The sequence below is a fragment of the Microcaecilia unicolor genome, chromosome 9 (genome assembly GCF_901765095.1).
Source record: "Microcaecilia unicolor chromosome 9, aMicUni1.1, whole genome shotgun sequence".
Taxonomy (NCBI): Eukaryota; Metazoa; Chordata; class Amphibia; order Gymnophiona; family Siphonopidae; genus Microcaecilia; species Microcaecilia unicolor.
Genome location: NC_044039.1, coordinates 190,253,889 through 190,267,818, shown reverse-complemented (window position 1 = coordinate 190,267,818; position 13,930 = coordinate 190,253,889). Strand labels below are relative to the sequence as shown.

Below are 13,930 nucleotides of genomic sequence, written 5' to 3'. Positions count from 1 at the left end.
TCACTCTCTCCACCCCACCCCCTCTCACGGGGCAGGCCCGGGGCAAGGACACTGATGCCCAACCACTAGTTTCTCCTCCTGGCCACTGCTGTAGTGTGGCGGCCTTGAGGAATTGCTGCAAGGCAGCTTTCATGCCCTTCCCTGCCTCTCTCTCCACCCCTGCGTCCCACTGCGCCTGCAACGGAAATACTTGTCCTCCCCGCCGGCGCTGCCTCGGTCCCTGCACGCTACCCTGCCTCTGTCCCTGCCTGCATTCTTTTCTTCGATCGTCGCGTCGCCGGCAGCGCTGCCATTCACTCAGGCAGCTCCGCTCCCCTCTGCCGCGTCCATCCGGCTCTTTCTGATGCACTTCCTGTTTACTTAGGGCCAGATGGACGCGGCAGAGGGGAGCGGAGCTGCCTGAGTGAATGGCGGCGTGACGATCGAAGAAAAGAATGCAGGCAGGGACAGAGGCAGGGTAGCGTGCAGGGACCGAAGGCCGGCGGGGAGGAAAAGCATTTTTGTTGCAGGTAAAGCTCTTGATGGCCAGAAAAGGCAGCACGCAACATGCAAGGGATGTTGGGTGGGCCTGGAGGGAAAGTGGGTGGGCCTGGGCCCGTCCAGGCCCACCCGTGGCTATGCCCCTGCCAGAGACGTCTGACTTTCTGGCAGGCAGCATTTTTATAAAAGTGGCCATACAGACATCCTTGCAGAACAGAGGAGTAGCTTAGTGGTTAGTGCAGTGGACTTATAAACCAAGGGACACAGGTTCAAATCCTACTGTAACTTTTTGTTTTGTAAATGTGATTCCTCCAGGAACAGAAAAATACCTACCAGTGGCGTACCAAGGGGGGGGGGCAGTCCGCCCCGGGTGCACGCTGCTGGGGGGGGGGGTGCCGCGCGCCTGTCTGCTCCACTCGTTCCGTGCTCCCTCTGCCCCGGAACAGGTTACTTCCTGTTCCGGGGCAGAGGGAGCATGGAACGAGTGAAGCAGACAGGCGTGCGGCACCCCCCCAACAGGTAAAAATGCACCCGGGGGGGGGGTGTCCTTTCGCCGGGGGGAGGTGTCCTTTTGCCGGGGGTGGGGGGTCGCACTGCACTCGGGGGGGGGGGGGGGGGGTCGCATCGGCGATCCGCCCCTGGTGTCAGCCACCCTAGGAATGCCACTGATACCTACTATACCTGAATGTACACCACTGCAATAGCCTTCAGACTTACAAGTGTCTTATATCTTTTTAGGTACAGTAAGTATTTTTCTGTTCTTGGAGGGAATCCCAGAAAAAAAAAAAGCATTACGGTGGGATTTGAACACATGTCCCTAAGGATTCCTTTTACTAAGGTGCGCTGAAAAATGGCCTGCACTAGTGTAGGCGTGTGTTTTCGACATGCGCAGATCCATTTTTCAGCGCGCCTGTAAAAAATGACTTTTGGGGGGGGGGGGGCTGAAAATAGATCAAACAACCTAGTTTAAACAGAATTCTGGCCTCCACTGGGAGCTAGTGTAGTTTAATAAAATACAGAATAATTCTCTCGCTGGCTTTTTTCAAGGAAAAAAATAAGCTGTACGGCCACATTCCGAATCCTTTTAAGCAGTTGTTTTGAGAGACCCAAGTAAACTATATTACAATAGTCCAGTTTGCACTGGCTGCCTCGATCTGATGCCATCAGCCTTTGACTGAAAGAAGCCTCACCCTCGGGCTCAGGGAAAACTGTCTTTCTGGGGCTCTGGTCTTTTCAGCCTTTGCTCGTAGTGGGACTCATCGGCTTCAGGACCTGGCAGAGTGAAGAACTCTGACTGCTGCCTGCCATTATCAGCACATCCAAAAAAAAGCGCTTTCAAAATTTGTGGTCATTGTTTTGAAGCCGTGCCAGTCTGCAATTTTTGAAAGTGCTTTTTAGTGGCTGCTGTGCTGACACACAAAACCCATGATGAGAGTTACCAGTAGCAGTGGCTGTCTGAGAGGGAAGGGAATTGAAAGCAGTACAGCCACTTCACTGACAAAGCAAGGGTAATTTCAATTTTGGCACACGTTCACTACGTGCGTCTGAAAAAAATATTTTTATTTTCTGGCACGCGTAGCAGACACGTACCGAGTGGCATCCGAGGTGCGTAGGTCATTACCGCCCAGATTCTTTACCTCTAGGTCTATGGCTGACGGTAAGGTCTCAGACCCAAAATGGACGTGCGGCAATTTTGATTTTGCTGCACATCCATTTTCGGCAAAAAAAAAAAAGCCATTTCTTGTAGGTGCGCTAAAAATATGAAGAAAGGCTAAAGTGGCTAGGGCTCTTCAGCGTGGAGAAGAGACGGCTGAGGTGAGATATAATAGAGGCCTATAAAATACTGAGCGGAGTGGAATAGGTAGACGTGAATCGCTTGTTTACTCTTCCAAAAATACTAGGACTAGGGGGCATGCAATGAAGCTACTAAGTAGTAAATGTAAAACAAACCAGAGAAAATATTTCTTCACTCAACATGTAATTAAACTCGGGAATTTGTTCCCAGAGAATGGGGTAAAAGCAGTTAGCTTAGCAGGGTTTTATAAAGTTTTGGATAATTTCCTAAAAGAAAAGTCCATAAGCCATTATTATGATGGACGGGAAAATCCACTGCTTATTTCTAGAATAAGCAGTATAAAATCTGTTTTAGTTCTGGGATCTTGCCAGGTACTTGCGATCTGGATTGGCCACTGTTGGAAACAGGATACTGGGCTTGATAGACCTTTTGGTCTGTCCCAGTACGGCAATGCTTATGTTCTTAAGAAGTGCTGCTCACTGACTACTCCTGCTGACTGGGGGACAATTACATTATATTTGTCTCATATTCCGAATATACCCTAGGGTTCAAGGCAGATTGTAAAAAGAAAACTTGGATGTGAAACCTAGGAGTATACAATAAGACAATTATGTGTAATGCCACAGAGTAGAAAATTCCAGTACATTAACATGATGTAATATTAATTTTAGCAATAATATGATCTTGGAATGAAATTATTTTTATAGCCCTTTTAAAAAGAGCATAATTGGTCTCATGGCATATCTCAATTGGCAGTAGATTCCACAATTTCGCTGCTTGATAAAGAAAAATGATGCAGTGAAATGTTTTTAATAGATTTTATGCCTCTCGGGTTCTGAAAAGACAGCTTTAATTGATTTTGAATCAGGATTTTTGAACATGAGCAATCAGAAGAGATTAAAGTATACATGTAGGATGATGCTGTGCCTTCAGTAATTATAAAAATTATTCAGTAGAGCTTGAACAAATTTCTAGCTTCCATAGGTAACCAGTGAGACTGGATACTCTTTCACCGAAAGGTGGATGCGTGGAATGGCCTCCCGGTGGAGGTCGTGGAGACGAGGACAGTGTGAGAATTTAAGAAAGTGTGGGAGGGACATGCACGCGGGATCACTTAGGAAAAGGAGGAGTTAGTGGTTACTGGATGGGCTATTTGGCTCTTATCTGCCGCCATGTTCCTCTGTTTCTTGGTTTCTAAGTATAGTGGTATTACCCTCTCATATTTACTGAAGGAAGAGATCAATCTCGGAGCGATATTTTGTATTGCTTGCAATCTTCTATTGCGATACTTTGAACATCCCAAATATATTATGTTATTATTAGGCTGCTGCTTGAACTCTCGGCAGCCATTTTGAAGCGATTTCGGGAGCAAGACAGGCCTGCAGCCGCACTGGGCAGGAAAGAGGGGGCTCTTTCCTGCTCCAAAGAGGCCGCTAGACCACCAAGGCATGATAATAAGGTAAAAGAGAGGAGGGGAGGATAGGACAACCTGAGGTTTGCCTGCTCGTTCGCAAACCTGGACAAATGGGCAGGCTGGTAAAACCAGCCTGGATGCCCCGCAGTGTCCTCAATAAGAGGACATGTCCGGGTAAAACTGAACATACAGTAACCCTACACATGGGATCCAACTTTTCAAAATTATTGGGGGTGCTAAGCCCAGTGGAAATAACCCCTCCATGGACACATACAAGGAATTTTCTCAATATTGGGGGTGCTCTAGCACCCACAGAGCCGGCTCCTATGACCCTACACACAACTCTTGGTATTTAGGCGCAGGAATAGCAGTATTCTATAACTCAAACACCAAAAAAAGGGGACAAACCCGGCTCCTGAGTATTGCACTTATTTAACAATCAGACTTGCATGTGACTACTCTGTACTTGGTCACTGGATTACAAACTTCGATTGAAAGATACTTCTGTACAGTGCTTTTTTTGTGCCGGTACGCACTGGTATGACGTACTGGCATCTTTTTTTTCCCCTTCCCCGCTCATCTCCCGCCTCTCTCCTGTGGCCACAGTGCTCCTTTTCCAGGGAGTAACAGCAGCGGTGCCGCAAGCACAGCAAGGAGTAGCAGGCATGGGGCTGCAGTGCTACGACACACGCTGTTGTCTCTGCTGATCCCCTACCCTGGAACAGGAACTTGACGTTAGAAGGGCAGGGGATCGGCAGAGCCGACAGCGCGCATCTGAGCAGTGTGGGAGAAGCAGCAGCGGCCTTAGGAGAGTTTCTGGATGGGATGTAGGAGGCAGGGAGAGAAATACTGGATGGGGAGGAGAGGGGGCAGGACTGGACAAGGGGAGAAATACTGGATGGGGTGTAGAGGGGACAAGGGGAGAAATTCTGGATTGGGAAGATACTGGACAAGGGGAGAAATAATGGATAGGGAGAGAGGGGGCAAGGGGAGAAATGCTGATGGGGAGAGAAGGAGCAAGTAGAGAGATGCTGGATGGGGAGGAAGGGGAGAAATATTGGACGGGGAGAGAGGGGACAAGGGAGAAATACTGGATGAGGAAAGAGGGAGCAAGGGGAGAAATGCTGGATGAGGAAAGAGGGGGCAAGGGGAGAAATACTGGATTGGGAGAGAGGAGACAAGGGGAGAAATACTGGATTGGGAGGAGACTGGACACGGGGAGAAATGTTGATGGGGAGAGAAGGGGCTAGTAGAGAGATGCTGGACGGAGAGAGAGGGCAAGTGGAGAAATGCTAGATGGGGAAAGAGGGGACAAAGGGGAGACATGCTGGATGGGGAGAGAGGAGGAGGAGAAATACTAGATGGGGAGAGAAGGGGGCAAGAGGAGAAATACTGGATGAGGAAAGAGGTGACAAGGGGAGAAATACTGGATGAGGAAAGAGGGGGCAAGGGGAGAAATACTGGATTGAGAGAGAGGGGACAAGGGGAGAAATACTGGATTGGGAGAGAGAGGACAAGGGGAGAAATACTGGATAAGGAGAGAGGAGACAAGGGGAAAAATACTGGATTGGGAGGAGACTGGACAAGGAGAGAAATAATTGATAGGGAGAGAGGGGGCAAGGGGAGAAATGCTGATGGGGAGAGAAGGGGCAAGTAGAGAGATGCTGGATGGAGAGAGGGCAAGGGGAGAAATGCTAGATAGGAAAGAGGGGACAAACGGGAGACATGCTGGATGGGGAGAGAGGAGGAAGGGGAGAAATACTGGACGGGGAGAGAGGGGGCAAGGGGAGAAATGCTGATGGGGAGAAAAGGGGCAAGGAGAGAGATGCTGGATAGAGAGAGAGAGGGCAAGGGGAGGAATACTGGATGAGGAAAGAGGGGACAAGGGGAGAAATTCTGGATGGGGAGAGAGGGGGTGAGGGGAGAAATACTGGATGGGGAGAAAGGGGACAAGGAGAGAGATGCTGGATAGAGAGAGAGAGCAAGGGGAGGAATGCTGGATGGAAAAAGAGGGGACAAGGGGAGAAATTCTGGATGGGGAGAGAGGGGGTGAGGGGAGAAATGCTGGAAGATTGGATAGTAAGAAAGAACTATAAGTGAATAAAGGCAGAAAATAAAATAGAAGAAAGCTGAAAGGAAAAGGAGGAGAGAAAATGACAGGAAACCCTGGCAATAGAGTTAAGAGAAGATGAGGAAAGTAGAAACCAGAGACTGGGACCAACACAAATGAAAAGAAGTACATGGCCAGACAACAAAGGTAGAAAAAAGAATTTTATTTTTATTTTAAGATAAAATAGTGTGGCAGCTGTGCTAATTTTTTTTTTGTTTTATTTGTAGTTGATAATTTGTAATGTAATGAATGGAATATTTGAAATTTATGTCTGCTATTTTTCTAGCAAGGGGAAAATATTTTTGTTTTTCTGGTGTTATGCTGCATGCCAGAGTCTGGTTTTGGGGAGTTTCAGATGATTTTTTTTCTCATCATATTTTATTACTTTATGCTCAGCCTTAAGGGTTCTTTTGTTGGGTCTAGGGACTTGTGTACTATTTTCAATGATACCGTTTTAAGTGCTCCATGGCTGGTAACATGGGTGTGGCTACTATAGGGGTAGAGCCATAGATAGTGACCCCGCCCTAAAGGTTGGCATTGTATGAGCACCGGCACATTTTTCCTACAAAAAAAGCACTGCTGCTGTATGAAGATGTTTCTTGGAACTGTGGACTGCGCATTTTTTCAGATAAGTGATTGAGCGGTTTTTGAAATGTGTACACATTTTATTTAAAATTTTTTTGATATTTTGGAACTGAAAGTTCTAGGCATTTTGGTATAATTCAAGTTTAACGCTTGTTTTTTTTGCATGGGAATTTTTCTCGCATATTTTTTTTTTTAGAGTTTTTGTTCCCATTCTTTTTGCAAGTGGTATAGGGCCTCTGATAGTACTGGGACTCCACTGCGGGTTTGATTGCTAAATAAGTACAATACCCGGGAGCCTTTGAGGCCAATTTTTCATAATTCCAAGATTATAGATTACTGAGGAGCACTTTTACTAAGCTGCGTAAGGCTCCGCCTGCGCCCAACGCATGCCAAAATAGAGTTACTGCCCGGCTACTGCGTGGTTCTTGCGTTAATTTCATTTTTGGTGCGCGTCCAAAAACTAATTTTTATTTTCAGCCGCGTGCCAAGTGGCATTTGGCGTGCGTAGGTCTTTACAGCCCGGTTACCGCGTGAGACTTTGCCGCTAGGTCAACGGCTGGTGGTGAGGTCACAGACCCAAAATAGATGCACTGCAATTTTGATTTTGACGCACATGCGTTTTTTGCAAAAATTTTAAAAAGGATTTTTTTTTTTTTACAGGCACGCTGAAAAATGGATCAGTGTGCGCCCAAAACCCGTGCCTACACTACCACAAGCCATTTTTCAGCGCACCTTAGTAAAAGGACCCCCGAATGCACTGAACATACAGACCCTCGGTTTGTAATTTCTGTGGGTATTCTATAACTGCACATGCAAATTTTTGGAACACCCCTACATTATACTGTTACTTATCCTCTTATTTAAAGGGGGCTATGGCGTGGTATGTGCCTGTGTGTGTGCTAAGGTCTCAAGAGAAATGTAATCTTGTGGTACCTTCTTTTCAGCATTTTCGATTGAACTTGACTAGGACTGGTTTATTTATTTACTAGTAAAAAAGCCCCGTTTGTGATGCAAATGAAATGGGGGCTAGCAATGTTTTCTTCTGTGTGCATGTGGGAGTGTGTGTGTCCCTGCCCTCTGGCCTCTCTCCCCTCCCCCCCTCTGAGTCCTTCACTGTTACAGAGCCAGCGATTTGATTTCGTGCTCTGCTGTTTTCCTTCACTGACTGTGTTACAGAGAGGGCGGGGCAGACACTCATAGGGAAACCGGATATCTCGCCCCCTTCACACTTCCGGCTGGAGGCTTCATAGAACGTTGGTGTTGCTTTTTATAGAGAGAGATATGTATCACACATTTTCCCACCGATTTGCAGGCTCAATTTGGCTTATATAGTACCGTAGAGGCAATCGCCAGTACCGGTATGAACAAATACAGGGTGAGGTTATGGTAAAGTTCATGTGTGACAGACACATTGGGAATCATAAGAAGGAAGAGTTATTTATTTATTTATTTTATTGCATTTGCATCCCACATTTTCCCACCTATTTGCGGGCTCAGTGTGGCTTACAATACATTGTAAAGATGGAAGTACAATCTGTTACAACATGATTATGGTTACAATGTGAGGAGTTAAGTTAAAACAAAGTCTCCAAGTATCGTTAAGGGGAGCAAAACAGTGGAAAAGAACAACTGAACAATAAAGAACGACGGATACTGATAGGGCAACAGAGCAATAGCAAGAGAACGTTCGGGTATAATATTTTCTATTTTTACCTGTAAATTAAGGTTTAAATGTGTTAAAATTGCGGGGGATAAAGTATAGAAGAGAATGTATTGATGCATTGCGAACAGTGTGTGTGGACTTCATGTGTTTTGATCCTTTCGATAGATTTTTTTCAAAGAAATGGGTCTTTAATAGTTTGCGGAAGTCGGCCAGTTCGTAGATCATTTTCAGGTTTCGTGGTAGTTTGTTCCAGAATTGTGTACTCATGTAAGAGAAGGTGGACGCGTGCAGCACTTTCTATTTTATGCCTTTGAGGTTGAGGAAAGTTCGGGATGATCTTTTAGCGTTTCTGGGTGGTAGGTCTATTAGGTTGTGTTGCATGGTTAAGGCATTTAAGTTGGATCGTTGGGGTATGCCTTTTTGAACAGGTCTGTTTTTAGGAGTTTCTGGAAGTTTAGGTGGTCATATGTTGTTTTCACGGCGTATGGTAATGCGTTCCATAGTTGTGTGCTTATTTAGGAGAAGCTGGATGCTTTCTCCATAGTGGGTCCTATAGAGTGGAATAAGTCAATGTATCCAAAAGGAACTGAACACTTCAGTTCTTTTTGGATACATTGACTTTCTGCAAGTTGTTATTATTATTTGAATCTATGTCTCTGTGATTCTTGCGGTTTGGAAGTGTCATTGTTTGTGCTTTTATTATGTATGTTTAACTTGTATTCTACCTTGGACAAAGGTGGTCTAGAAATAAATTCTAATTTTAATTCTACCATGCCCCTGGCCATGCTTCCTTTTTAACTGCACAATAAGTTATAGAATAGCACATAGGAAGATACATGCACAAAATCTAATTAATACTAATTAACTAGTAATTGATTAACAACAATTTATTGCTAGTTAATGGCTTGTTAGCTAATTAATTTGCGCTTGCATCTTTGAACCCCACACAAATTTCAGCATTCAAAATTGAGCACTATATATGGAATCCAGGGGGTTTTGTAGTACTTATTGGGGGTTTTGTGAAGATGTTTCTTTGTTGTCATTCCAACTGAAAAAAATCACTATTTGTTAAGAAGAATCTAATTTCAGTAGGGCTTCGGCTATGAAAGTCTTCCCAAACTAGGTTCCAGAACATCTTTATCCTTAGCTTATAATCGGATAAATCATGTGAAGCGGCAGCATAGTGTGGGGCTGGGGGCTTTCTCAGCAAGGGAGCCACCCAGCAGCAGTGCAGCAGCGATGTGCCTTGTGGAGATCCTCCACTCGGTGATGGGGGGGGGGGGGGGGGGGTCTCTTAACTGCATTCCGCCCCTTGGTACCTTTTAAATCCTCCTTTGCCGGCACCGAGCAGGGACTCCTACCTGCTGCTCATGCAGGCCCCGAGCCCTCCCTCTGACATAACTTCCTGTTTATGGGACCAGGAAGTTACATCAAAGGGAAGACTTGAGCTGGCCTGAGCAGCTGGTAGGAGTCTCTGCTCGCTGCTGGCTGAACAGACCAAGGAGGACTTAAAAGATCCTACGAGAAGGGGAAGTGTAGTTAAGAGACCTCCCTCATCGCTGGGGGGGGGGGGGGGGGGGGGGGAGGAGGATGCCGAACGCCATCTTCCTTTTCTACTCCACGGATATGAAGGGCAATTTTATAACTAGGCGCTCACAGGTATGTACCCCTTTATCCATATAGGTGCAGAGAAAATTAGCACATGTACCTGCAAGTGGAGGGTTACCATATTTTGTCCCCCAAAAAGTAGGACACATGCCCCTTCCCTTTCATGCCCTCGCTCCGCCCCTGTCACATTTTCTCCTCCCCCTCTCACCCCCCTTCACTCCCCTTCCCCGCCACCCCCCTCCCCTTACCTTAGTGCTGCCCTGGTGGTCTAGTGACCTCTTCAGGGCAGGAAAGAGAGCCCTCTCTTTCCTGTCCGGAGCGCTGCCCTGCATGCATCCTTCCTGTTCATGATCTCGACGCCGATTCAAAATGGCCGCCAAGAATTGAAGTCTCGCGAGGTCACTTCAACTCTTGGCGGCCATTTTGAATCAGCGCCGAGATCACGAACAGGAAGGATGCATGCAGGGCAGCACTCCGGGCAGGAAAGAGGGGGCTCTTTCCTGCCCCGAAGGCGGAAGAGGTCACTAGACCACTAGGGCATTAGTAAGTAAGGGGAGGGGAGGCTAGCAATCTACCCGTTTGTCCAGAAATCCGGACAAACGGGCAGATTGGCAAAACCCGCTCGGTTGCCCGGACATGTCCTCAAAAAGAGGACATGTCCAGGTAAATCCGGACATATGGTGACCCTCTGTAAGTGCCATAAGCCCTATTCTATAAGGGCACATATAAGTGCTGTAGTGCACAAGGGGGCTTACACGTGGGTGGAGCATGAGTGGGATATGGGTGGAGCTCCCAGTTACACACACAATTTACAGAATACTATAAGTTATGTGTGTTATGGGATTTCTGAAGGAGTATAGAGGTGAGAGTATGTGCAGTGATGTTTAGTCGGTTATTGTTCAGATATATGTTATTTAATGTTTTTATTTGTTTTGTGGATGTATGATTTATTGTGTGTAATTTTGTAAATGCACAGAATCGTAGATGTTGCAGGATATAAATGTTTAAATTAAATTAATAAATAAATGTAAATGTCTGCAGTTATGCCAGGGCTGTGGCTGGTGTAACTGCCTGCACCTAAATGTAAGGTGTGCTGATGCCAGTTTACAGTAACGGTATCTACACACCCAGATGTCATTACAGAATAGGCTGTCGCCTTCGGCATCAGAGTGCCTAAAAGGAGGTGCCTGCTTATAGAATTGCCCCCTTATTGAGCCTTTGGACTTACACAGTAAAGTAACGAAATTCAGTAGCGTAGCAAGGGCAGAGTGGTGGGCCCACCCCAGGTGCAGGCAGCAAGGGGGTGCATGGAGGAGTCACACGGCTGTCGGATTCCCCTGGTCCCTTGCCCCCTCTGATGCTACTTCCTGTTCCTGCCCCATGCACCCCCTTGCTAGGAGGAAGGGTGTGGGGGAGGGGGGGTAATGCACTTCGGGGGGTACACCACTGACAAAATTGTTTTGGGTGCTAAAATACACAAATCTGTTCTTACCATTACAGTATGACTGAAGTACTGAATAAGTGCGAAGGCACCATGGAAGAATTTGCCTTAAATCCAACCACAGAAGAAGGCTCATCTGCCCAGGTATCATTTGAAATTTGCCTTTTTAAAATTCCAAGTTTTCATAGATCTATATCAAAGTTATGTTTAAAAACAAAACAGAATTTGAGAAGATATGGTACATTATCCATATGTAAATCAGTTAACATTCATTACCCACACCTGTTCTTTTGTTAAATAAATAAATATACTCCGGCCCGTATTCGAAGTGAGTTAACCAGCTGGGAACGGCCACTGATCACTTATTATCTCACTTATCGGTGGCTATCCGGTCATTTTCAGTCGCACTTAACTGGTTATCTTCGCCGAAAATGACCAGATAGTGCCGAAGTGCAAGTCAGCTATGTCGGGGGCGTTTTGGGGGCAGAGTCCAGTTAGCACATAAATAGGACTGTCCTATCTTTATGTTCTAACACATGATTGGTTAGCTCTGAATATCGCGTTAACTGGGCATGTGCTAGCTGGCTAAAAAAACCCAGATATTTAATTCCAGCAACCGTTTATAGCCCGGCATTGATTAGCTGGGTTCAACACAGACAGTGGACGTTAACAGTGCTGCCTGCCGTCAGCTGAAAATCAGGGGGATTGTGGTTAATAGTTACCATTTGAGAATTAGTTATTACATTTAATCAAACAGAGCTGTAGTTCTTGACCATCATGGATTTGATACTGATGTGGCAATAATCTATTAACATACTGGATGTAGTCCAGGTCCCTTGAGGTGGCGTTTCGGCTGCAAACCCATTAGGGGATACTCGACAATTGGGTCCTAATGGACAGTGGGAGGCAACGTGCTCTGAGGCCTTCACTGGGTGACTTTAAAAAAGTTGCTGGGGGGGTGGGAGGTTCGAAGAGGAGGAGGAAGGCCTTTTTGGACATTTGGGGCCCATATATTCAGACACTACATACCAGGGGTAGAAGTCTGGTCCTGAATTCCCTTTGATTTCACAGCAAGATACATTTCTGGAAGATACCTCAGGGTGGGTTAGGAGGGAAAGGGAGGGTAGACGGGAAGAGTATGATATAGAATGAAGGGAGTCTGTGAGATGGGAAAAGGAGGATGGCATTTAAAACCGTGATATGTTCCTCCTGCCCTGTGGGCGTTAACTTGTTGATGGATCACAACTTTGACATACGATGGAGGAGACATGGAAAGTAGTGAAACACAGGAACTACATGTACTGACTACAGAATGTTGACAGCATTCCATATTTATTTTCATTATGAATCTTGCTGAACAATGCTACGGTTATTAATTGATACAGTCCAAAGGTTCCTGTAAAGCTTTCTTGACAATACTTCTGTACAGTTTTCTCTTCAACAATGGATACAGTCAATAAACATATTACAAAAAAGAAAAGGGAGGGGGATGGGGTAGGGAAAGGGAGGGGGGGAAAAAATGTTGATGATAGAAGTTCAGATGTATTAGTACAGGTTTGGAATGTTTACTACTGGAGTTTTAAGGATTTGCATGATATTGTATCATTTATGCATTCCATCAATAAAAACACTATTACATTAAAAAAGTTGCTGGGCATTCACTCTGCTCAGAAGTCAGTGCTCTTAAATAAAAGTTCACATAATTTAAAGTTACACATAAACAAAAGATTTTTAAAGCATATAAAGAAAACAGTTTGTGGTGACTTGAAGTCCTCCTGTAAAGTCTCTCTTCAAAATCAGAAAACAATTCCTCTTTATGGAGTTGGGTAGACTGTCTCCTGTACCACTGTGGGCCATTTCCTCATCAATTAGTCCTTCTCCTCCTCTTTCCTTGTGGAGCTTAGGCTGGGTACACCCAGTGGCGTACCAAGGTGGGGGCGGTCCGCCCCGGGTGCACGCCGCTGGGGGGGGGGGTGCCGCGCGCCTGTCGGATCTTCGTTTTCATGCTCCCTCTGCCCCGGAACAGGTTCCTGTTCCGGGGCAGAGGGAGCATGAAAACGAAGAGCCGGCAGGCGCGCGGCACCCCCCCCCCCCCCCCAGCGGCGTGCACCCGGGGGGTTCTTTCGCCGGGGGGTGGCGTCGCGCTGTTCCGGGGGGGGGGGGGCGCTGCACCCAGGGGGCGGGGCGCATCGGCGATCCGCCCTGGGTGTCAGCCCCCCTAGGAACGCCACTGGGTACACCAAACTGTTAGTTTGTTTTCTGAGGAAAAGAAAATCCCCACTCTCAAAATATGCTCCCTAAAATACAGAGTCTTTCTGGTACATGGTGCAAGTGTCTATACCATTTTGCCACCACTGTCTCCATGAAGCTGAGAAATGGCGTCCATATAACACTGAAGTTTGGCCACCAAGTGCTTTAAAGCTGAGCTAGTTTCTTCATAGCATAAGCATCCCAGATGGTTTGTCCTCTTCGGCTTTTCATTCAGTTCCTCTGACCTGACACTGCCACAGTTCATGAATCCCAGCATTAAGGTAGGTGTATGGACCCCTTATTAACCTCCAAAATGTTCTGGAATCCCCAGCTCTATTCTAGAATCTTCTCCCCTCAATACCAGTGTTGGGTCTATTAGGAATGGGCTGTTGTTTGCATATCCCATGTCATTGCATATCCTTAACAAACAAAACCAAGCAGAAAAAAAACACATTTTTTTGTTTGCTGATAAGTGCACACTATTTGCAAAGAGGGCACAGTCTTAACGGCATTGCCCAGAAATGAGAATGAAGATTAACCAAAACAAAAGAACGATGCTACAAACAACATATAAAACAGAATTA

General features: G+C 46.2%; 1 protein-coding gene across 3 annotated transcripts in view; it reads left to right on the top strand.

Moving 5' to 3' along the window:
• LBHD2 (LBH domain containing 2) overlaps positions 1–13,930 on the top strand; it is a 72,378-nt gene that overhangs the window by 37,589 nt on the left and 20,859 nt on the right. For all 3 annotated transcript variants that reach the window (XM_030214398.1, XM_030214401.1, XM_030214399.1), the window contains exon 2: positions 11,156–11,240. In XM_030214398.1, coding sequence (XP_030070258.1) covers positions 11,157–11,240 — 84 coding nt within the window. In that variant the 5' untranslated portion in view covers position 11,156. The remainder of the gene's footprint in view (positions 1–11,155; positions 11,241–13,930) is intronic.